We start from the raw sequence: 26,416 nt of genomic DNA, 5'->3' as shown, positions 1-26,416 counted from the left end.
ACAGTAGAGGAGGCCGTGGATAGACATGTCAGAATGGGAATGGGATGTGGAATTAAAATGTGTGGCCACTGGGAGATCCTGCTTTCTCTGGTGGACAGAGCATAGGTGTTCAGCAAAGCGGTCTCCCAGTCTGCGTTGGGTCTCGCCAATATATAAAAGGCCACATCGGGAGCACCGGACGCAGTATATCACCCCAGCCGACTCACAGGTGAAGTGTTGCCTCACCTGGAAGGACTGTTTGGGGCCCTGAATGGTGGTAAGGGAGGAAGTGTAAGGGCATGTGTAGCACTTGTTCCGCTTACACGGATAAGTGCCAGGAGGGAGATCAGTGGGGAGGGATGGGGGGGGAACGAATGGACAAGGGAGTTGCGTAGGGAGCGATCCCTGCGGAATGCGAGGGGGGGGGAGGGAAAGATGTGCTTAGTGGTGGGGTCCCATTGGAGGTGGCGGAAGTTACGGAGAATAATATGTTGGACCCGGAGGCCGGTGGGGTGGTAGGTTTGGAGAATGTTTTCTTGTTATACTTGCACCTTGCCATTCAAGAGGTTTCAGAGCTCCACAGAAAATCTGTTGCTAATTTGGTTGCAACCCATTACCATTCGTGCTCAGTTAAAGCAAATGAACAAATTTACATCTGTACCCATGAAACTAAAGTGTCATAACCTGGGAATTGGAACTATAGTCTCATGCAAGTTTGAATTGTGTAAGACCATAGTTCACATTCACCAGATTACTAAAAATCTTAAAATAGGCATTCAATTTTAATTTCTTCACATTAGCAAAATTCTCATATTTTAATTCTATTTTTATGCATCATTATGAATAATTCAAAGTATAGCTGCACAGATAATTTGAACAAAATAATGGCTGTATGTAAGGAACTTTTAAAAGTTGATTTTTAAAAAACATGAATAATTTTATTTTATTAATCTCTAATACTGCTGGCACTCTACAAACTCTATTGGTGGTCAATGCATTTAAAATAAATTAACTAATTAGTATCTAGAAACAGGAAAAATAAACAAAAACATCAGATTGCATACATCAAGTAGTAAATTATTTAAGGTATTAGAGGTAGCTGGGCTCAATGAATCCTTCCTCACCATCAGCCACTCAAGAAAAATCTGAAGATGTACAAACTGAATCATACCTAACTAAAAGACAAATCATGAAGTTATAGAATTGTTATGATTAATGAATCTTAAAGTTTCAGAATGATAGTATGCCCCATCAAAAAAAAATACCCAGCTCTAGCAACTTAGATAAAATGTAAATAAATGGAAGGAGTTTATCCCCCACTGACCATACAGCATTTGAATATGTTACTATTCTTCATTTCAGAAGACAGTTGGGTTAGGAAGTCGAGTCAGTCCTAAGACTACACCAAGCCTCAAGCATCTCAGCTGCAGCCTCCTTATGTTCAGGTCTTCTGTCATCCTTGTACGTTTGTCAGTTTGAAACCTAACCAACCTTTGTAGTCGGCGTCCAACTTGTTCTAGATTTCCTCTTTTTAATTCATCTATTCACAATAGCTTGCAGAAAGGCTCTGATAAGAGTTGCAGAGGTTCTTGTTACCTGTCAAACCAATAGCTCTTTTTCTATCTCAGTATCAACCTATGATTTGATATTTCAATGATTCATTTGTTGTAGAAGTCTCATGAAACTATTTTAAAGTTCTCAATTCATTCTTCTAGTAATTTGGCAGCGTCTAGTACAGCCAGGAGAGAAACCAAAACAACAACAGCACATAGCAGGTAGTTTCATTTTCACTCGCATGTTGCTGCAAATTCAGATTTCCCCTCAGTGTCAGTAAAACAAAAGAACTGATCATTGACTTCAGAAAGGGGGCTGGTGGTACACATACTCCTGTCTACAGCAATAGTGATAATATTGGCAACTTCAAGTTCCTAGGTGTGAACATCACCAATCATTTGTCCTGGTCCAACCATGTAACGTCAAAGCCAATGGGTGTAAAATTGGCTTTCAAGACTTAGAGTCATGAAGCATCAGAAGACCAAATACAAAGAACTGAAGGAACATCATTGTTCTCCATCTCAAGTTTCTGAAAAAGATGTGACTATAATTCACTCATTCCTGCTCTGTATTCAGAAGTGCCTGAGGACACTGCTAAAAATGCAACAGCTATGTCTTCTGGCCAAAGTTTATTAACACACAGATGCACTGTTTTTAAAATTCACCAACTCGTGTTCTACTCATCCAGCAAGACAGGATGAGTACAACTAAGAGGAAGACAAACAGCAATTGCTTTTGAGACACAGATATACTTGGCAGGCTCCAGTGAGTCAACAAGCAGTTTATGATGTGACACAGAGGTACGAAGACAGGGTGAACTACCCGTAGAATATGAATATCGTAAGAACTGAAGATCAAACTGAAGATAGTTATGCTCCTCAAAAGTCAGATCTGCATTTAGGTTAAACCATTTTGCAACTCAAATTTTCTACCATGCATATAATCAACACCTTTCAAAATTATCAAGGTTCTTAAGCAGATTTTAATTGTCTTTGCTAATCAGAAAATAAAAACTGTCAAGATTACTTTAAATTAAAAAACAATTATAACAAAAATTAAAACAATAATCAAGTATATGAAAGTAAAAAGTTGTTCTTCTGCCAGGAATGCCAGCATGATTTGTCACTGCAATGGGATCAGTCATAGAGCAGAGTGATGGGTTTGCTTTGGCCCAAAATATTTACAAAGCTCAAGTACTTTAATGACCGGAAAATTCTAAGCATACAATCATTTCTCATGTACCATTACTTTCTCTCACATGGAACATCCCAGATCAACAAAATTTATTTCAATTACCACTTGAGAGCACAACAATGCAATCTGACATTCTGGTGCAATTCTGCTCATGTGCTCTATTGTCAGATGTGGAATCTTTTTGGATATGAAATTAAAACATAATCCTGGCCAATATTTAACTCACGGTTAAAAGCAACAGGAACATAAACATATGCCAGAAATCAGAAGAAATGAAAGAAAATCCTGAGAAGATTCCAGCCAGGGAGCATAAATTTCATTTCTCTGTACTGACTCCCATTATCACTTTACTCTTGGTGGAGATTTTACATGACAAACGGGCAAGCACATTTCCTATAGCATTAAAAGCTGCTACACTTCAAAGTTACTTCTGAGGAAGTGATTATACGAGATGTATACAACACTAGAATTCAGTTTTCTCCAAATGCCATTCTAGGTGTAATCCCTGTTTCAACTACTGCTACCAGAGTTTCTAACTAATGTCATTTCCATGAGTGACCATGCAACACTACATCGTGCTTAGAACAAACAGTTTTTAAATAGCAATATACACATACACACACACAAAATGCTGGAGGAACTCAGCAGGCCAGGCAGCATCTATGGAAGAGTATAGTCAACGTTTTAGACCAAAACCCTTCATCAGGACTAGAGAGAAAGAGATGTAGAGTCAAAGTAGGAAGATGGGAGGAGTAGGCAGTATCTATGGAAAAAGAGTATAATCGAAGTTTTGGGCCAAGAAACTTAAATTCTTGAAGGGTGTCAACACATCGAGTACACTCTTTCCCAGAGATGCTGCCTGAGCTACTGAGTTCCTCCAGCACTTTTTGTTACGTAATAGGTGAAACGAGGAAGGGGGGCTGAGGTAAAGAGCTGTGAAGTTGATTGGTGAAAGAGATACAGGGCTGGAGAAGCGAAATCTGATGGGAGAGGACAGAAGGCCATGGAAGAAGGCAATGGGGGAGGAGCATCAGAGGAAGGTGATGGCAGATAAGGAGATAAGGCGAGAGATGGGAATGGGGAATGGTGAAGGAGGGAGAGGGGCAATTACCAGAAGTTCAAGAAATCGATGTTCATGCCACCAGGTTGGAGGCTACCCAGACGCAATACTAGATGTTGTTCCTTCAACCTGAGTGTGACTTCACTGCAACAGTAGAGGCGGCCATGGATGGACATGTTGGAATAGGAATGGGAAGTGGTATTAAAATGGTTGGCCATTGGGAGATTCCACTTTTTCTGGCAGACGGAATGTAGGTGCTTGGTGAAGCAGTCTCCCTGTCTACGTCGGGTCTTACCGACATACAGGAGGCCACACTGGGAGTACCAGATGCAGTAGATGACCCCAACAGTATCAGAGGTGAAGTGTCACCTCACCTGGAAGGACTATTTGGGGTCCAGAATGGTAGTGAGGTAGGTGGCGTAGGGGCATGTGTAGCACTTGTGCCGCTTGCAAGGATAAGTGCCTTGAGGAAGATCTGTGGGGAGGAAAGGTAGACAAGGGAGTCACGTAGGGAGCATTCCCTGCAGAAAGCAGTAAGTTGCGGGGGGGGGGGGGAGAGAAAGATGTGCTTGGTGGAGGGATTCCTTTGGAGATGGTGGCAGTTGTGGAGAATTATGTGCTGGATGCGGAGGGTGGTTGGTGAGGACAAGAGGAACCCTACCCCTGGTAGGATGGCGGGAGGATGGGGAGAGGGCAGACATGCTTGAAATGGAAGAGATGCAGTTGAGGGCAGCATTGACGGTGGAGGAAGGGAAGCCCCTTCCTTTGAAAAAGGAGGACATCTCCTTCATTCTAGAATGAAAAGCCTCATCCTGAGAGCAGACGCAGTAGAGATGGAGGAACTGAGAAGGGGATGGCATTTTTACAAGTAACAGGGTGGGAAGAGGTATAGTCCAGATAGAATCAGTGGGTTTATAAAAGGTACCTGTATACAAGCTGTCTCCAGAGATAGAGACAGTGAGATTGAGAAGGGGGAGGGAGGTGTCGGAAATGGAGCGGGTAAATGTGAAGACAGGAATATGGAGGTAAAGTCGATGAGCTCAGCATGGGTGCAAGAAGCAGCACCAATGCAATCATCAATGTACTATAGGAAAGGTTGCAGTGATACCAGTGGAGGCTTGGAACATAGACTGTTCCACGTAGCCAACAAACAGGCAAGATTAGGGGGACCCATGCGAGTGCCCATAGCTACACCTTTTGTAATGGAAGTGGGAGGAGCCAAAGGAGAGATTATTGCACGATGAGAAGTACCACTCGGCGGAGGAGAGTGGTGGTGGAGGAGAACTGATTGGGTCTGGTGTCCAGAAAAATAAACGCAGAGCTTTGAGGTCTTCCTGGTGGGGGATGGAGGTGTATAGGGACTGGACATCCATAGTAAAAATGAGATAATGGAGGCCAGGGAACCTGAAATCATTGAAAAGATCAAGAGAATGCGAAGTGTTAGGGATGTAGGTAGGAAGGGACTGAACCAGGAAGGATAAAACAGAGTCGAGGTATACAGATACAAGTTCAGTGAGGCAGAAACAATGGGTCTACCTGGACAGGCAGGTTTGTGGATCTTGGTAAGAGGTAAAAACGGGAGGTGCAGGGTGAGGAAACTATGAGGTTGGCAGCAGTGGATGGGAGATCCCCAGAGTTAACAAGGTCATTGATGGTGTGTGAGACAATGGCCTAGTACTCCTTAGTGGGGTCCTGTTCAAGAAACAAGAGATGTCTGAGAGTTGCCACCCGGCCTCACCAAGGTGGAGGTCAGTACACCAGACTACTACAGGAACCCCCCTTATCTGCAGGTTGGATGGTGAGATCAGGATTAGGGCAGAGAGAGTGGAGAACAGTGCGCTCGGAAGGAGTGAGATTAGGTTTGGAGAGAGGAGTGGTAAAGTTGACACGGTTGATGTCCCGTCAGCAATTGGCAATGAAAAGATCCAGAGCAGGGTATCCAAGAAGAAGAGGAGGGTTGAGGACAGGCGAAGGTATCATTGGTTCAAGGTGGAGAGTCCTTGCTGAAGTAGGCAGTGGCAGAAGAGCTCAGTATAAGGATAGGTGCAGAACTCACTAATGTGTGGGCACAGGGAGTCAAGGGCGAGGCCCTTACCGAGGACAGAGTGTTCCACTTCAGAGAGGGGAAGGTCGGAGGGGATGTTGAAGGTCGGCACAGATAAGAGCTAGGATCAGAGAGGGGGAAGAGGGCGTAGAAATGAAAAAAATCTAGAACAGGCAGAAGACCAGAGCGGGGTGTCCAGGAAGAGGAGGAAGACCGTCAGGTAGGGGTGTGTGTGTGTGTGTGTGTGTGTGTGTGTGTGTGTGTGTGTGTTCGTTCGTGTTCAAAAAGCAATGATTTTTGTCACTGATAGTTGGCGAGAAATAAGCAGTAAGACATTGCAGGCTTTTGCTCACTGCAGTTTGAAGCATTCATGCTTAAAGATACCTGAAACAGCCAGGAGTGAAAATGAACATTTCACAACTTCAACCAGTTAGGTACTTTGAAAAATTTGAAGGTATCAACAATCTTAAATGTTACAAATGAAAAGTAATGTTTGGAAGGCAATCAATGAAAGCATTGTATGAAGGCAGTCTGTTATCTGCACTGGGTGCCTGCACTGATTTTGTTCATTTATAGTCAAAATAACATGGCAGAGTACACTGGATGAATTCCTCCATTGATAACTATTAGGAACTAACACAGCTTTAGGTTCCTTAGTAGTATTGATAGTGTTCTAATTTGTTCTGTATTTCATTTAAATGCATAATTTGTTGCTCAGTTTGAATTTTTAATACATTTTTTTTTAAAAACTATTTCCATAAAACTTCAGCTATTTGGGCAGACAGTTAATTGGGCCAAAATATACAGGTCCTGATATGTCCCGTTAACTGGAATCCACTGCATTTTAAAATGTTTGTATATATAAAAAACAAATCAACAGAAAAATTCTGCATTTGAGAACCAAAGCACTAGGATCTCCACAACATTACTCCACAGGAATTCAGCTCCAAATCTGCTGTACTGTACTACATCATGTTCTCCAAAGCTGTAGAAAATGTCTTTTTTGTAGGAAGACTTGACATTCTTTCTACATTGACCATTTGTAAATGCAATAATTATGGAAGTTTACCTGACTGGAATACATATCTGGCCAAACCCTGCATCAATTCAGCTGGCCACGTTGGAGGCGCAGTTTCCCCAGTTTCTCGTTTTAACCGGAAAGTCAATTCAAACCCAAAGCCACTTGGTCCTTCCACTCCTGTAAATCTGGACAACAGAAGATGTCTTAATTATTTTTATTTGCATGAAGACAATTTTAAATTTGATGACGTCTTAATTTTCAAAATTTGTCGAATGGAAGTTCAGTGAATGTTCATTATAGTAATGCTACAGAGTGAATTGTGATGTTTTATCCACTCCATGATCCACAGACACACCCACGTCCACTAAACCAACACATGTTGAGTGGTAAACGCTGGCACACTCATCACTTGGCTCTAACACTAAACTATACACGAAAAGCCCAATGATGTTAGGGTTGGGAGAAAAGGGCAGTTTAATTTTTAAAAGCTTACTTAATGTACTCTGTTTCTGCGCAATTAACTTCTTTTAATTTAGAAAAATCAACTGTTTTTATGTCTAAACACTGACAGTAAAATATTTCAAAGCCATGGCTAGTTTGACTAGAGGTTAAAGACTACGGCTTGCCAGAGCATGACTTCAGGGACACGCTGACCAAAGTAGTCCTACGATGTTTGCTGGGTACAACAAGTCAGCAGAATTGTCTTCCACATCCCAAGTATGTTTGGAGAAAGGAAATGGGAAGCAATTATGGCTATGTTTAGCTAAGTTTAATTTTGACATCTACAAGATTACATTCACCAACTTTTGAAAATTAAGACACGTCAACCAAATGAAATGATCTATAAATTTAAAGTAAATATACTGACACCAGAGATACACGAGTTATTATCTATGCAAGGCGTGTTTCACAAGCTTAAGTAACACAGCAGTGGCAAGAGATTCTAAAACTAATAACAGGAATTGGAATACAATGGTACTCATTACAATCATTTTCTTCTTAGCAAGTGGGAATAAGTAATATTCTAGTTAAGTAATACAGCAATATTTGATCATTATTGTGAAATTCAATTAATATGGTGCCCACATTAACAAAGTGCCCCCAAAATATAGTCAGCCTGATAGCATGCAATACAATTTGCTCTAAAAACTGTATACATGATGTAAAACAGCTGGAAGACAACAGGAAACATGATTAGAAATTCACATTGATTGTGGTTTTCATCTTTGGTGACTCCAAAACTAATTGAAGGAAATACACGGGAGCCCAGTAGAAATTGTACGCTGTGGTTTCTCTTTAGTGAGGCACACATTTATGACATGGTGGCATAATGATGCATGCCATTCACATACCTCTTAATATAACGCGTATGAATTAGGTAAACAAAGAATGCTTAATCAAACTACTCAAATATTACCAAAATATTAAATACGCAACACTCCTCCTTGCTTAGCTATAAACTCCAACTCAATATAGAATGTATCTCAAAAACATGGCAAATAGTGCTTTCAAGTCGTCTTTATACTATAGAAAACAACTACTATATAAACACCCACAGCTAGTTAATATTAAAATTGTCCCATTCAGGCTGAAAGACTTGATTGCTGTGGAGAGTTTCTTACTCTGGTGGGATAATGTCTTTCCTGACAAGGGGGAAATCGGCCTGCTTGGCAGGTGAGACTTGTGGCTATGAACCAATCGCAGGTTCTGGGGACTCCTCAATGGTGGCTGTAGGAGTTGAATCTGGCTGCTCCGGCCACTTTTAACAACTGACTTTGCTCTCCTCAGCTGATCAATGTGTCATCTCCAGATGACATCAGACACAATCACCATTGTAAGAGAGTGGTCCAGTTCTAGGAAAAGAACACAGAAAAACTACAGCACAATACAGGCCCTTCAGCCCACAATGCTGTGCCAAACATGTTTTTACCTTAGAACTACCTAGGCTTTACCCACAGCCCTCTATTTTTCTAAGCTCCATGTACCTGTCCAGGAGTCTCTTAAAAGATCCTACTGTATCCGCCTCCACTACTGTCGCTGGCAGCCCACTCCACGCACTCACCACATAAAAAACTTAACCCCGACATCTCCTCTGTACTTACTTCCAAGCACCTTACGACTGTGCCTTATGCTAGCCATTTCAGCCCTGGGGAAAAGCCTCTGACTATCCACACGATCAATACCTCTCATCTTATACACCTCTATCAGGTCACCTCTCATCCTCTGTCGCTCCAAGGAGAAAAGCCCAAGTTCACTCAACCTATTCTCGTAAGGCATGCTCCCCAATCCAGGAAACATCCTTGTAAATCTCCTCTGCGCCCTTTCTATGGTTTCCACATCCCTCTTGTAGTGAGGACCCAGCTGGTGGCATAGTGGCAGACTTCGGAACGAAAGGTCCAGAGTTCGAATCCAGCCGGCTTCCCTGCACGCTTTCCATCCGTGCTGGGTTATGAGCTGGTGATCTCTTTGGAAACTCACCCGGCAGAAGGCAATGGCAAACCACTGCTGTAACTTGCCTCATAGGTGGTTCCCCACTACGTCAGAGAGGCATGGAGGGAAATCGTCTGCTAACCAGAGAAACTCCAGATGCGACGTACTTTCCTTTTCACTGCAGTGAGGCTACCAGAACCGAGCACAGTACTCCATGTGGGGTCTTGACCAGGGTCCTATATAGCTGCAACGTTACCTCTCGAGTCCTAAATTCAGTCCCACGATTAATGAAGGCCAATGAACCGTATGCCTTCTTAACCACAGAGTCAACCTGCGCAGCAGCCTAGAGTTTCCTATGGACTCTGACCCCAAGATCCCTCTGATCCTCCACACTGCCAAGAGTTTTACCATTAATACCATATTCTGCCATCATATTTGACCTACCAAAATGAACCACCTGACACTTACCTGGTTGAACTCCATCTGCCACTTCTCAGCCGAGTTTTGCATCCTATCAATATCCCGGTGTAACTTCTAACAGCCCTCCACACTATCCACAACACCCCTAACCTTTGTGTCATCAGCAAATTTACTAACCCATCCCTCCACTTCCTCATCCAGGTCATTTATAAACATCAGAAAGAGAAGGAGTCCCAGAACAGATCCCTGAGGCATACCACTGGTCACTGACCTCCATGCAGAATAGGACCCGTCTACAACCACCCTCTGCCTTCTGTGGGCAAGCCAACTCCGGATCCACAAAGCAAGGTCACCTTGTATCCCATGCCTCTTTACTTTCTCAATAAGCCTTGCATGGGGCACCTTATCAAATGTCTTGCTGAAATCAATATACACTACATCTACTGTTCTACCTTTATCAACGTGTTTAGTCACATCCTCAAAAAATTCAATCAGGCTCATAAGGCAAGACCTGTCTTTGACAAAGCCATGCTAACCATTCCTAATCATATCATGCTTCTCTAAATATTCATAAATCCTGCCTCTCAGGATCTTTTCCATCAACTTACCAACCACTGAAGAAAGACTCACTGGTCTACAATTTCCTGGGCTATCTCTACTCCCTTTCTTGAATCAGGGAACAACATCGGCAACCCTCCAATCCTCCGGAACCTTCCCCATCCCCATTGATGATGCAAAGATCATTAGCAATCTCCTCCCTCACCTCTCACAGTAGCCTGTCTTAAACTTTCCAAGTACTCACTTTTGATTACACCTGTAGTTCCTCACCAGGTCTGCTTGTCCAGGAGTGAAACATCAACCCTCCTTGTTTGAGGAGCCCTCAATTGCCTTAGCTATTTGTCCTGCATACTCCTTCTGAGATTGAGTTTGAGAAAACCTAAGTGTGAACACAAGGGAAGATCCAGGAACAGCATTGTTGGTTGTGGAGTGTGCTGCATTGCCACATCCAAGGAGGGAATTGGTGAGCTTCTGATTCAGTGTCAGTGTAGTGTGTTCTGCTGACATTGCCCACAATGCATTCTTCAGACTCTGGACAAATCTTTCCACCAAGCCATTTGTAAATAGAGTCATATGGTGCAAAAGTAATACGTCTTATTCCATTCATTTTCAGGAATGACTGCAACTGTTCTGCAACAAAATGTTCTGGAATACTAGTCCTTGAGAAGAGGCTTCTTAACACATCAATAGTCTGTGAGGCTGTAGTGGAGGCCATTGTGAATGATTCTGGCCACTGTAGCTACATCCACCATCAAGAAATTTGTGCCCATGAATGATTTGGCAAAATCCACAAAAATCCCAGGGATGCAGAGGTGCTGCTCATGGCATCTTCTGAATGTGTTGGTACCGCAAACAGTGCAGGGAAAGCTGGTCGAAATGCTGATCTACCCCAGGCCACCAGACAACACTTCAAGCCAATGTTTTCATTTTGACCACATCTAGTGATAAAGTTTAAGGGAATGGGGGATTCTCAAGATTCCTCTAAAAAAATGAATTCTGTGACTGCAGTGTGTTTGGATAATGTCTCACAGTTGCTTTCTTTAGAGCAAGATAAGGCTTAAAGTTCGCCCAGATCCACATGAGATGTCTCTGGGCTTTTCACACCTTTTGATTTTGACAAAAAGCAGTACCTGATGGAAATTAGACCGAACATTCCTTTCTTAATTAAAGCACAAATTTGACGGATGTTCTTATCTTTGACATTAAGTTGTGGCTCCAGCAAACCAAGTAGGACATTCCTTTCTTTAATTAAGGTGGCTGGAGTGTCTAACAAATTGATTGTACTTATATATCAATAGTCCATTGACTTGACCGGAATAGTTATCAAACTGATTGTTCTCTGTATCAATAGTCCATTGACTTGACTGGAATGGTCATCAAACTGATTATTCTTTTGTATCGGTAGCCTTATAACTTCTGACAATTCTGACATCGGGCAGTGAACTTGTAGAACTGCCGGGGAGATGAGAAAGGGTCTCTCCCTGATGTCGGGTCCAAGTTCACTCGCTGGCTGAGCTCGAAGAAATAAACAGGTGAAAAGATATGTAACGGTCTTTTTGTGCTGTCGTTATTTGATCCAGCAAAGTTATGTTTACACTAGATGTCCTGCATATTGCTCCTCCAACATTTAACTCTCAACTTGGATGGTACAACAGCTCTCAATCCCGACATAAGGCAACCTCCATCAAAGGCAAGTTCATCCCAGTGCTGGTTTAAAAAAAATGGAGAAAGTAGAATTTCCGTTGTACATTCCAGCCACTATAGAGCCATAAAAAGTGTCTTTTGTAAATTTTTCAGGTATTTCCTTTTCGAAGGGTAAACGGGACAATCCATCAGCACTTCCATGATTAGTTGTCTTCTTGAATTTCACAGGCAAGCTTCACTTGATATGGATTATAATGTTGTGAGTACTGTGTCTGATGTGACGATTTGCTTTACCATTTGGAAGCCATCTCACAGTGCTTTGCCCGTTGCCATTTCCTCCCGATCTACAGTAATGAGTTGAATTACAAGGAATAAAGCATAGTAGCCGGATTTGACAGGAACCTATTATAGTAATTGACAAATCCCAATAAAGATTGCAATTGTGACATGTCCTTTGCCTTGGGGCAACCACCACTGCTTGAATTTTTTTAACACACATGTAATCTTTGTGCATTAAATGTAGCTGCAGTAAGTGATGCTTGCTTTAAAGAATTCACACTTGTTGCATTTGTCTTCTAATCTTTTTAACACCGTTTTGAGAGTTGAGATGTTCCTTATCATTCTCACTGGTAACAATGATGTCATCCAGTTAACACTGAGTGCCTGGGTAGCCTTACAGCACCTGATCCATAGCTTTCTACCAAAGGACAGGAGTAGACACTATTTCAAAAATAAGCCTATTATAGCGATAAAATCCTTTAGTAATTATGGTGAGAAACACTTTGGACTCTTCTTTAGTCTTTATCTGTAGGTAGGCCTCAGCCAAGTCCACTTTACTGAAGTGTTTTCCTCCAGAAAGGTTTGCAAAGATATCCTCTATCCAGGGCAGAAGGTATTGGTCTACCTTCAGTACTAGGTTGATGATGACCTCAAAATCACCACAGATCCTGACAGACCTATTCTTTTTGGCTGCTGTTACTACTGGCGTTACCCTTCGGCTCCACTCAACCTTGAAAATAATTCCTTCAGCCTCCGCACAATTTAGCTCACTAGCTACTTTATCACAGGTGGTGTAAGGAATCAGATGGGCTTTGTAAAACTTGGCTGTGGCATTGTCATTTAGCACCATTTTACTTTTGATATGCTGGAGTTTTCTGATATCATCATTGAACACTCCTGTAGCATCACCCAGTAACTTGCTTAATTCACATTCAGTTGACTATTACAGGGGATGTGGCATACAAATGGTGGATAGATCACCAATCAAGTTGTCTTTGTCTCAGTCAATCACTATCCCACAATACTGGTCCTCCTGTTTTTACCACATACAAATTCAATGTGGCTTGTTAGTTGTTGTATTTCACTGTAAGGAATGTCAGTCCCACAGAAGTTATTGTCTGCCTAGTATGAGTTGGACATCTGCAAGCTTTAGTTCAGTATCTCTGAAATGCTGAACAACTCATTTTGTGGAATAACAAACTGCCGAGCTAGTGTCCAATTCCATTTTAATTAAGTTGTTGTTCACTTCTGGTGTAAGCACATTGCTCATCTCTTTTCATTTTCACATTATAAATCTCAAGGCTACCTAGTCCTATGTCACTCATCAGATTTTCCATCAACAGTATGCAGATTACTGCTGTTTTTGAGCCTGTCACTTACTTTTTAATCTTCTTCTCCTCAGCAGTCCATTTATTTATTTTTGTCTGCCCAACATGCTCTTTGTACCTGTCCTACTCTGTTGTCTTTTCTGCAAAATTTGTCTTGAAACCTGCATTGGTCTGGTGTATGTGAGCCCCTGCCACAATGGTAATAATTTGCTTGACTAGGCAGGTTTCTGTTTAGACGTTGCAACTTCACTCATGCTCACTTTCATTCCTGACAGTAACTCAATTGCATCTCTGGTTTCCATTGTTACAGCAATTCCAACTGCTCTTTTAAATGGTAGCTGTGTTTCAGTTCGAAGCAGTTTTTGAATATTTTCTTGAATGATTCCACAAACTAAACAACCTCTCAGTGCATCATTAGCCCCAATACCAAACTGACAATGCTCAGTTCAATCTCTTCAATTCAACCATGTAAGCTGAAATGGACTCCCCTTCCTTTTGATTCTGCTTATGAAACCTAAATTGTTCTGTAATAAACAATGGTTTTGGTTTTAAAAGTTCCTGCATTACTTTCACAATATCAGCAAAGCTCACTTTGGCTGGAGCAATGAAACTTCTAAGCAAACTGTATGCTCTTCCTCCAAGTAAAACTGGTATTCGTTTTCCATTGGCTATTTCATTCACTTCAAAATACCGCTCAATTTGTTCAGTATACACCACCCAGTTATGTGTCATGCAATCAAACGCATCTATCTTTCCAAAGTAGTCAGACATTGCTGATTTTTTAAAAATTTATCACGATAAAAACTTTATCGTAATTTTTTTTAAATTACGACTCCGTTAATTTAAACATTTTTAGGACCCAACTGCCTTTCTCCCCTTCCAAAGAATAAAAAAGTGATCACTAGTACAATCGGCACAGGTTCGTTTTAAAATTCTTTCATCACCACAGTTATGTTTTGTAACTTCCAAACCAATCGGAAGAAAATTATAGGAGCTCAAGAGAAGATGTACTCTTTAGTGAGGGACAGATTTATGTGGTGGTGCAATGACGTACGTCATTCATGTACGAACAAAAAGGGAAAAGATGAAATATGACAGCAAGCTAGTCAATAATATTAGATTATGAGGACACGCAGTCCTCTTTTACAGTCATTCAGTAATGCATGCATTAAGAAATGATACAATGTTTCTCCAGAATATCACAGAAACACAAGACAAACCAACTGAAAGAGTGACAAAAACCACATAATTATAACATACAGTTACAACAGTGCAAAGCCATACTGTAATTTGATGAAGAACAGACCATGGGCACAGTAAAAAAAGTCTCAAAGCCTCTTGAAAGTCCCGTCATCTCACGCAGACGGTGGAAGGAAAAAAAAACTCTTCCTGCCATGAGCCTCCAAGCACCACAAACTTGCCAATGCAGCATCCTGGAAGCATCTGACCACAACCGATTCGAGTCCGTCCGAAAACTCCGAGCCTCCGACCAGCCCTCCAACACCGAGCACCATCTCTGCCGAGTGCTTCGACCCTGGGCCTGGCAACAGGCAAAGCCGAGGATTTGGGGCCTTCCCTTCCGTAGATTCTCGATCGTACAGTAGCCGCAGCAGCGAAGCCGGCATTTCAGAAGTTTCTCCAGGTGTTCCTCCGTGCTTCTCACAGCTGTCTCCTGTCAAATCAGGATTGCGCACGGCATCCTAGTTAACACATACGATATCATTCGGAGCGGCTGCGCACGCTGCGTTGCACCGTCATCTTCTCCTCCCTCCCAAATATTAAGTAGAATGTTAACAGTTTTTTCAGTTATATAAAGAATAAAAGGGCGAGAGACGATATTGGACCACAGGAAACTGATGCTGGTGAGGTAATGGGGAACAAAGAAATGGCAGATGAACCAAATAAGTACTTTACTTCAGAAGACACTAGCTGCATGCCAGAGATCCACGAGCATCAGGGAGCAGGAGTGCCATTGCTATTACAAAAGGAACTATGGCAGATGGAATAGTGTTGGAAAGAGTATGATATTGCAATTTGGTAAAAGCAGACTATTATCTAAAAGGGGAGAAAATTCAAACATCAGAGATCCAATGGGGATTAGCAGTCTTTGTGCAAAGCTCCCAGAAGATTCATTCACAGGTGGAATCTATGGTAAAGAAGGCAAATGCAATGTTGGCATTTATTTCAAGGGAAATAGAAGGTAAAAACAGGAGATAATGCTGAAATTTTATAAGACACTAGTCAGGCCACACTTGAGTGTATTGTCAATAGTTTTGATCCCCTTAGCTCAGAAAGGATGTGTTATCATTGGAGAGAGTCCAGAGGAGGTTCACGAGGATGACTCCAGGAATGAAGGGGTTAACATACGAGGAGCTTCTGGCAGCTTTAGGCCTGTACATACTGGAATTTAGAAGGGTGGGGGGAGGAAATCTCATTGAAACCTACCAAATGTTGAAAGGACTAGATAAGGTGGCTATGGAAAGGATGTTTCCTCTAGCGGGGGGTATCCATAATTAGAGGACACAGACTCAAAACTGAGGGGCAACCTTGTAGAAAAGGAAGGAAAGAGGTTTTTTTTTAGCCAAAGAGTGGTGAATCTGTGGAATGCTCTGCCACGGACTACGGAGGAGGCCAAGTCCATGGGTATATTCAAAGCAGGAAGTTAATGGATTCCTGATTGGTCGGGGCATCAAGGAATATGGTAAGAGGGCAGGTGTATGGGGTTGAATGGGATCTGGGATCAGCCCTGATGAAATGACAGAGCAGATGCAATGGGCTGAATGGCCTAATTCTGTTCCTGTTTTATGATTCTTACTTATAAACCATAACAAGTTATGTAGACAAAGAATGCTTAATTAAATGATGTATTTATAGTATTACTCAAATATTACTGAAATATTAAAAACACTACACACAGCACCATTCAAAACTTGGGTGTGAACTACTACTTGCCAGTCGATATTTAAATACCTTTGCACGTACTCAAATTCCAACAAGATCAAAACTGAAAGGTTTTTGGTATGGAATGTCTGAATGTCTGAGATGATGACAAACCCATGTACTAATTTGCTGCTGGCATTGAGAGTGAAAAGTTGCTAGACCACAACCTGTGGAACTCACTCAAATTCAGTGGGGTATGTTTTAAATAAAACAAAACCAAACCAAACCAACCTGATATTTCAACACTTTAGCAACCATAAAGTACCTCTTTCCAAGCCCTCACAAAACTCGCCAACACAAGCACTTAAAACTAAATTATGCACATCATCTAGAAAGTAATCTCCATTAAGTAACAAAACTTAAATTTTTCCCCAAATACAATTAATTAAAAATTTAATCCTGCACAGCTAAGACAAAGTCATTAATAACATTTATTTATTCTGATAAAGTTTAAAGGAAAGGGGGATTCTCAAGATTCCTGTAAACAACAGATTCAGTACTATGTCTATGACTGCAGTGTGTTTGAATAATGTCTCACAGCTGCTTTCTTTGGAGAAGATAAGGCTTAAGGTTTGCCCAGATCAACATAGGTGTCTCTGGGCTTTTCACACCTTTTGATTTTGACAAAAAGCAATACCTGATGGAAATTAGACAGAACATCCCTTTCTTAATTAAAGCACAAATTTGACGGATGTTCTTATCTTTGTCATTAAGTTGTGGCTCCAGCAAACCAGGTAGGACATTCTTTTCTTTAATTAAGGTGGCTGGAGTGTCTAACAAATTGAGTGTACTTTTATATCAATAGTCCATTGACTTGACCAGAATAGTTATCAAACTGATTGTCCTTTTGTATCGGTGGCCTTAAAACTTCAGACAATTTGGACATCGGGCAGTGAACTTGTAGAACCGCCGGGGAGATGAGAAAGGGTCTCTCCCTGATGTCAGGTCTAAGTTCACTCGCCGGCTGAGCTCGAAGAAATAAACGGGTGAAAAGATATGTAACTGTCTTTTTATGTTGTCGTTATTTGATCTAGCAAAGTTCCGTTTACAATTCTGCACTGTAGTACAGTAAGTCCCTTCAACCCAAGCCGCACCGGGCTGCAATCCCCAATTTTACCCTAGACTTATCACAGAACAATTTGCTATGACCAATTAACCTACCAACCTGTACGTCTTTGGACTGTGGGAGCAAACAGAAGCACCCAGGGGAAATTCATGCAGTCACAGGGAGAACGTACAAATATCTTATAGGCAGAAGGTTAATTCACAGGTGGAATCTGTGGTAAAGGTGGCACCAAACCCACATCACCTGTTCTGTAAAGCAGGGGTCCCCAACCGTTTTTGCACCGCGGACCGGTCTAATATTGACAATATTCTTGCGGACCGGCCGATTGGGGGGGGGGGGGTTCAAGTTCAACAGCGCCTGACAAGGAATGAGGAAAGGTGCAGCTGACTCATATCGTTTCATATCGCCAAATCATATTGTTTCCTCGCGGCCTGGTAGCACATGCTTTGCGGCCCGGTGGTTGGGGACCGCTGCTGTAAAGCATTCTGCTAACCACTATGCTATCAGCATGGCTCACCAAGATGGTACAGTTAAGGGAATTTTTAATGTCAAATTTGTTATGACCATCATATGATATTGGTACTTGTAATTGCAAGTGCTTAACTGAAGCTCACTGGTTACAGAAAAACAGTTCAAAATTCTTCATTAATTCTATCTACACCCAGCACACCTACCTAATATGCCTTTTAATTTATCATATTCAAATAATTTTATAAAAAGTTTAAAAATCTAATTTCAAATTAAGTTAAACCAAATCCATTGAGTTGTACACCTTTAAGTGTCTTTACTGGTTAGTTTACTTTAAACCCTCAACTTCTTGCAAAAGCCTCAGCACAAGCTGCGATTGAGTGTTCAACATGGACTGAGTAATCTGCAGTGTACTCAGGTATTGCTATCTGTCAATCATATGGATGGAACACCAAGTTTTAGAAAGTATTTGAAAGGCAAAATGTAATTATTTATTTAAAAATAGGCGCAGTATGCAAACGAACAGATGTCTGCGTTTACCGATTTTTGTTTTCACAAATTAACATCGTTTTACCTCATTTCACTAATCTCCCCCTCCCCTTGGAAAAATTAGGTTTCGTTTTTGAGCAGACTGTAATCTATTTATCTGTCATACTAACTGCTACAACATGTAAATATTATACTTGCCATCAGCCACGAGAGACCAAATCTTTCCCAATTCAAATTTCAAATACAAGGCATTGGTGTGGCATCGGAATCATAAAGAATAGAAACAGCCCACCCGGCCTATCACATCGATGCTGACTGCCCATTCTGTAATAATCCCATCTTCTATAATTTGCTACATAACAGTCTATGCCGAGGTAAATCAAGCCAGCCCTCATACTGATGTTTCTAAAATACTGCAGGCATCTCTGCATCCAGCACGATCAATTATTCAAGGTAACCAATGGTCTGATGAGAAAGGTCTCCTCAGATTCCCTCCCCTCACACACTTTCCACAAATGTCCCTTCAGATTCCACCCCCACCCCCATTCACTCTTACCACTTAAACAGACCTAGTCTCTCCTCATTGCTGAAATGCCCATTCCAGGCAACCTCATCGTGGTGAATATCTTTTCATCCTCTAGTGCTATAACAAATGTGGTGACCAGAACTGCTCAAGTTGCAGCATAACCTACCTGTTGTACTCAGAGCCCAATTACTGAAGGTCAGTACACCATGTGCCTGTTAAACAGATTATCTGCTTGAGCTACCACTTTTCAAATCCATGTGCAAACCCAGCAAGCTTTTATTTATTTTTTTATTTAGAGATAGTGTGGAATAGACCTTTCTGGCTGCTCGAGCAACGCCACCCCAGCAAACTCCTGATTTAATCCTAGCCTAATCACAGGACAATTTACAATGTCCAATTAACCTGTACGTCTTTGGATTATGGGAGGAAACTGGAGCACCCGGAGATAACCCACGCATTCCATGGGGAGGCTGTACAGATAACAGAATTGAACTCCAAGCTGTAATGGCATTGAACTAACTGCCACCTAACTGCCCTTATTAAAATAACAATGTAAGAACAAAATGGCATTTAAGCAAAGCAATAATGGACCAGCATAAAGTAACCAGCACACACATCCCTATGATTCACAACTTGAGTGTAGTGTACCATGCATTAGGGTGGCCAATTTAAATAACAACAACATACTAGCTTAATGTGCCATTATTCTTCTCCTCAGCAAGGGGTTGCCAAATATTACATCAGTCCCTAACATGGCTAATGTCCTTTCCAGCTCTATCTTCACGAGTCAAATTTGAGGATCATTTTGATTAAAAATCAGTTCCTTAGAAAATTTTTCATCAACCTAAAAACAAAATTTGGCACAATAGGTCAAGTCATTTTGGATCTGGCTCACACCGCACAACCTGCTTATTTCTGCCCCCCCAAAAAACTTATCTGGGCTGAAGGTCGAAGGCCCATTTTGGACAATAAACCAATATTCAACGCTACTACTCCATGCCAGCTCAGATCCCCCAGCTAAGCCCATCCTATCTGCCTGCTTTAGACCTCTCTCTCTTTCTTCCTGCTACTTCCATCAGACAGGAGATGTAGGAGTCTTGGGCTATATGCCACCAGGATCAAGAGCAGTTCTTGCCCTGTAGCCATTGGGCTCACTCGCCTTAGCACTGAACTGACTGCAGCCTGTGGACTTACTTTCAGGGACCCTGAAGCTTATTTTCAGAGTATTATTTGTTTAATTATTTTCATTACTTGCATGATTTGTCCTCTTTTGCACACTGGATATTTGTCTATCTTTATTATGTGTGGTTTTTCGTGAATTCTCTTGTACCTTTGTTTTCCATTGGGTGCCTGGAAGGTGTTTAGGGTATACAGACCTTGATAATAAATTTATTTTGAACTTTGATGTCTGCTGTACCATTACACTTGCGTTGAGGTTTGAACAGCAAATAGGCTACAGGTAACATAATGTGTGGGCCTTGAGATTTTAAACAAAAGCAACTGAGAAACTAACTTTCATAGTTCCCACCCACTAAGCACAGAAATGGAATATTGATTCCTAGTGTCCTAGGGCCACCTTATTTCCACGTGGAATTCAACTGCAGGACGAACTGATAAATTTGACTTATCAAAACCATCAGGAAATCCTGGACTCTCAACATATGTAGCCATGTCTGAGACCTACTTCCACTTGTATGACTGAACACCGGCTCCAATAAGGTATTTTAGTTTGATTTATTTGTTAACCTTATCAAAATTAATATAGCCCCATCCTCTTTTTTGCATGCAAAATACACTGATACTGTCAAGTTATTCTCCAGTGTCTTCATCTTCAAGAATGTATTAAAGAATGCCACAATACAGAACTCCTACTGGTTAAAATCTGTGCATACTAACCCCATTTCAACACTTATATCAGTAACGTCAGTGGACCAATACAAAGCTGTAACATAGTTCAAGCTCCTCCCAACTCTGAAGACTTCCCATTCTTCCTTGGATGATTAATAATTCCTAATTATTACAATTAGGCAACGTTACAAGAACAAAGATAGCTATTTCAAAGGTTCAACAGTTCACTTAAAGTATACAGCTCAAATTCTTCTTCTCCAGATAGCCACGAAAACCAGTACAGTGGCACAAGCAAACCCCAAATCCCCCCTCCCCACACAAAAAACAGGAAAACAGAACAAGCACATTGACCCTCAAATCCCCCTCTCCCACACACAAAAAAGAATGAGAAAGATCAGGTGAAAAAACACAATATTTAAAAAAAACTACAAGACTGAAAGAAAGTCCAAGTCCACAACAAAAACACAGAAAACCTGGGTAACATTCTCCAGGCACAGTGGCAGGTCTCTTCCTCTGCGACAGCACAGTGATCAAAAGTCAGTCTCCCCTCTCCGGCAGCAGAGCCACCCCACCAGTGGTCAAAAAGCAGGCAGCTGGTGCTCACCTTCCATATCCACCTCATCGTTTCAATCTCCCTCGTCACTTTCGTAATGTATGGACCTATTTCTTTCAGATGAATGACCCTTCCCCCCCTTAGTGCTACATATTGATCTATTGTCTACACGTGCACTTTGTTCTCTCTCTCACTGCAATATGAATACACCAGTTAAAGCCAACTCTACTTGTGCCCTATTATTTAATATACAGGTAGTTGTGCAAACACAACAAATTGGCAATGAGTACAAACCTGAATGTCAAAAAAAACATCAACTGCACTGACAGTTACGGCATGATTACGGGACAAAACAGCATGAGAAAGCTGTCACAGACGCTAACAAACACTCGAGTACAGTGAATAGTAACAGAGAAAGACATGCTGAATTTAAAGTGAAAATAACCTGGGATAGCTTCAGTCTGGAAAGCTAACGAATGCGATATCGTTAATGAAGTCTGGGAGTCATATCGAGAGGGTTGAACGGTATTGTAATATGAACATGAAGGAGCAGAAGAAAGTCCCTACACTTCTCAGTTTAATGGACCCAAGAACATACAGTCTCTTACATGACCTAGTAACTCCTGAAAAGCCAGCAAGCAAGACATTAAATGAAATGGTTACAATTTCACAAAATAACTGGAGACCTAAACTGCTGGTAATAGCTAAGATATTTAGATTTTACAAAAGGAACCAGTCAAAAGATGAAAGCCTTTCTGAATACATTGCAGAACTGCACAAACTTTCCCAGTACTGTGACTTTAGAGATGGACTTTCTGATGCATTAAGGGACGGGCTCTTATGTGGAATGCATAGTCAAAGCACTCAAAAGAGACTATTATCCAAAACACACCTAAGCTTATTGCACTGACCACTGCAATATCGTTAGAGACTGCAGCAAAGGATGCAGCAAAACTACAGAAAAGTAGGTTAGAATTTGAAATGCACAAGATGTCCCTGAATGGTGCAAAAAGCCAAAAATGTAATCAATGTGCAAATCCTCCCATGATGCAAATGACTTGGTTCAAAGAAAAAGTCTGCAGAAAGTGTCACAGACAATGTCACAGAGAGAATGTGAAAAGTCTCAAACACAAAACTAAGCAAATGCAACACACATAAAAGTTGTTGGTGAACGCAGCAGGCCAGGCAGCATCTCTAGGAAGAAGTACAGTCGACGTTTTGGGCCAAGACCCTTCGTCAGGACTAACTGAAAGAAGCCTCACCCAAAATATCCACTGTACCTCTTCCTAGAGATGCTGCCTGGCCTGCTGTGTTCACCAGCAACTTTTATGTGCGTTGACTGAAATTCCAGCATCTGCAGATTTCCTCGTGTGTGCATGACTAAGCAAATGCAGACAGTTACCAAATGTAAAGTAGAATCAGACAACAGAGTCTGACAAAGGTGAACTGTCATGCCTAGAACTGCACAGTATAACTGAAGCAGATCACAAATCATCTGGGTCACAATATATCTGTCTGGTGTAAAACTGAAAATGGAGCTGGATATAGGGTCAGCTTTGTCCTTAATTCCAGAGGCTGACTACAAGACTGTTTTCTAAGATACCATTAAAGAAGACCTCAGTGATGTTAAAAGACCTACACAGGCAAAAAAGTGTCTCCCAAAGGCAAACTGAAAGCAAATTGACACATGGAAGCCAAGCACAACAATTACAGCTTTACATGTTGAAAAGGGGAGGGCCAGCACTTTTCGGATGTGAATGGTTGAGAAAATCCATCTAGACTGCCACACAATCAAAGCTCTCAAAGTGGCATCAACAGGCAATGGCAGCCCAAATGGTAGCACTAACCAGAGGCTGTCACAGCTGCTTAATGATAACAAAAAGATATTTGAGAAGGGAATAGATAAATAGACTGAAGACTTGGCCAAAAGCTGTTCGGGATGCCAAAAAGTTCAAATTGCACTCCCACAGGCACTATTACACTCATGGGAGTTGCCATCTTCACCATGGCAAAGAGTACATATTGACATTGCTAGACCATTCATAGACTCTATTTCTGATATTTCTGATTGTGTGGATGCTCATTCAAAGTGGCCAGAGGTTATACCAATGAAGTTAACCACCTCAGCAAAGACTGTCTCAGTTCTGAGGACCATCATTGCCAGAAATGGCTTACCAGAACAAATTGTGAGTGACAATGGACGACTATACACATCAGAAGAACTCCGACTGTTCATGAAGAAAAGTGGCCTTTCAAGTCAGCTCCTTACCACCTAGGAATAAACAGGTTAGCTGAAAGGTTCATCCAAACCTTTAACTCCATTAAAGCAATGGACAAGGAGGACATTCCTCTCCAGCAATGGGTGTTGGAGATCAGACATGGAGACACCATGTCGATGCTCAACTGAAGAACACACCTGAGTTGACTGCATCCAACAAGATGGACACATTACAGTCACTAGACTTACCTCTCAGTGATGATGTCACTGACAGCAATGTGACACCAGAAACAGAGAACATTATCGCTGACAAGACATGCCAAACCTGATGCCACTCCACAGGTCGAGGCTATCCTGAAAAAAAGTGTGCCACACAAAAGACTGAACCGTTAGAACTGTGGTTAGTTATGGACTATTATTGCAAAAGCATGTTTTTGTTGGAATATGAGTTTCTGAAAGGGGAATTGAATGTTTTGTACCTACAGTTTTTATGTTGCATAATCTAAAGGGGGAAGTGTAATGTATGGATCCATTTCTTTTAGAGCAATGAAACACCCCCTCCCCCCAGCACTACATATTGGTCTGATTGTCTGCACATTCACGTTGCTTTCTCTCAATGCAATCCCCTGTGTGCATGCTTTTATTTAATTGATATGCAATTGCACACAGGCACCAGCAGCTTTAATCGGGTAACAATGAAAGCTTTAATCAGTAAAATGGAGTCAAACATTGGCTCACACCCCCTCCCGCAATCTTGCCACAAGGTACGCACAAGCTGCCTCTGCCTCCTGGAATCCTCTCGGGAGACTGCAGAGTGCTGAAACACCCAAACGATCTCTAAACTGCAAATCACAGGCTCCAACAGTTCCAGAATCACATTCAAGATGAAAAACAATCATAAAAGACGTAAAAGAAGTGAAATATGGTTTTGTGATTTACCCAGAAGAAGGAGCATTCCACGCAAGGACCATCTTGGCCAGAGTTTCATTTACATGTTGGATAACTACAATGCTTCAGAAGTCATTAGATAGCATGATTTCTGATACCCAAAGTCTGGGACAATCATAATTTCCTTATACATTTGTTCAATTTTCCCCTATTGTCCAAGCAAGTTAATTAACTTAACCGGAACACCATTAATACAAAAACATCAGAAGTCAATGAATAATTGCTAGTAATTGATAGTGTGGCTTTGGAAAGGTGGCAGAAGTTCCATAGGAACTTAAATGCTGTGAATAGTCAAGAGGTCAGGCAGCATCGGTGGGGAGATATATTTAACATTTTAGTTCGACAGCCTTTTATTAAGTGACGAGTGATCTATCTGACCATCTCCCCTTAGACAGTGTCTCAGCTGTGAAGCATTTCATGAATCTTGCTTTTTATATCTGATTTCCAGCACATGCAGTACCTTGCTTTTTTGAAAGAAAGATGCTAAGTGCTACACCACCAGAAAATGGGTCAGTCATTAGACTGTTGTGATTTGAATTTCTGCATCTCAAGTAGGGAGTCCAGCTAAATAAAGCAGCTTTATAAGACTTCTGGAAATAGGCACATAAACCACCTACATAAAACTTTTTAAAAATCTAATCTCCTATTTTTGCAGGCAAATTGCACTTTGGGGTATTTTGATCCATAATCATTTCTGACCAAATTCAAAAGGGAACTTAAGTTCATCAATCAATTAAGACGCGGAAAATAAAACAATTCTTGCTTCAAGAGTTACAAAATAAAAAATTCCAAAGACTAGTTGTGAATAATTTGCTGATTTCAAAGTCAGATACAAGGAACCAGTTCTGCAGTTAGTCTTGATTAAATCAGTTACTAGAAAAATATTGAATAGGATAAACTGTGATTGATCAGTTGAAAAAATACAAGTCAAATATTACAATAATATAGGTCAAGTAAACACATTACAATATATGCTTAAGCATTTACTGCTACAACATTGTACAATGCAGACTACTAAGGAGGCTACGCAGAAAGAAAGAACAAACAAGAACACAGTTCTACAAAGACCCTTTCAAGTCCATTAAAGGTCTCTTCACACCGGAAAAAAAGCGGAACTTTGAAAACATCAAAGCAGGAACTGCAGGAGCGCCTGGAAAACGTTCACACCAACTTGAAAAGGTAGGAACATACGCTCATTCCATCCAACATCGCCCCCCACCCCCCAATTCAGCCCCTCTACCAACCTGGATTTTGACCCTCCAAAATGGAGGGAAGTGGGGAAGGCAGTCCCACGGGCAAGATCGTCATCTGCTCCCGGGCCTAATACCATTGGGCTTTATAAGAATACACCGGATGTCTTGTGGTTTCTCTGGAGGCTCATAAGGGTAGTGTGGCAGAGGCGAATAACACCCAAAGCATGGCGGTGTCCTGATTCCAAAAGTAAAGGTTGCAGAAAAACCTAGGTCAGTTTCGACCAATCTGCCTTCTGAAGGTCAAGGGGAAAATTTTCTTCACTGTAAAGCACAGAGGCTGGCCAGCTACCTGGAGAGAAACAAGTACACTGATACATCTATACAGAAAGCTGGAATTCCAGGGTTCTCTGGGAGTCTGGAACATACAAACATGAAGTGGCACCAGATCCAAGCAGACAGGAAGGGCAAAAGAAACCTCTATGTGATCTTCCTGGACCACACCAGTTCATCTGGCTCAATTCCCCATGCACCTCTCTGGAAAGCATTTGACTTCTTCCAGATACCAGAGCCCATCACAACACTGGGAAAATCGTACTTTCAAAACCTGCTCCACAACAGCAGATTTTACCAAACCATTGCAGAGACTGGAAGAATGT

At 41.5% G+C, this 26,416-nt stretch overlaps 1 protein-coding gene across 1 annotated transcript in view; it reads right to left on the bottom strand.

Annotated features, from left to right (window-relative positions):
• Positions 1–26,416, bottom strand: part of sufu (suppressor of fused homolog (Drosophila)) — a 109,722-nt gene that overhangs the window by 68,466 nt on the left and 14,840 nt on the right. The window contains exon 3 of the mRNA XM_063071283.1: positions 6,901–7,037. Coding sequence (XP_062927353.1) covers positions 6,901–7,037 — 137 coding nt within the window. The remainder of the gene's footprint in view (positions 1–6,900; positions 7,038–26,416) is intronic.

Source organism: Mobula hypostoma, chromosome 19 (assembly GCF_963921235.1).
Source record: "Mobula hypostoma chromosome 19, sMobHyp1.1, whole genome shotgun sequence".
Classification (NCBI taxonomy): Eukaryota; Metazoa; Chordata; class Chondrichthyes; order Myliobatiformes; family Myliobatidae; genus Mobula; species Mobula hypostoma.
This window is presented reverse-complemented; position numbering and strand designations above follow the sequence as displayed.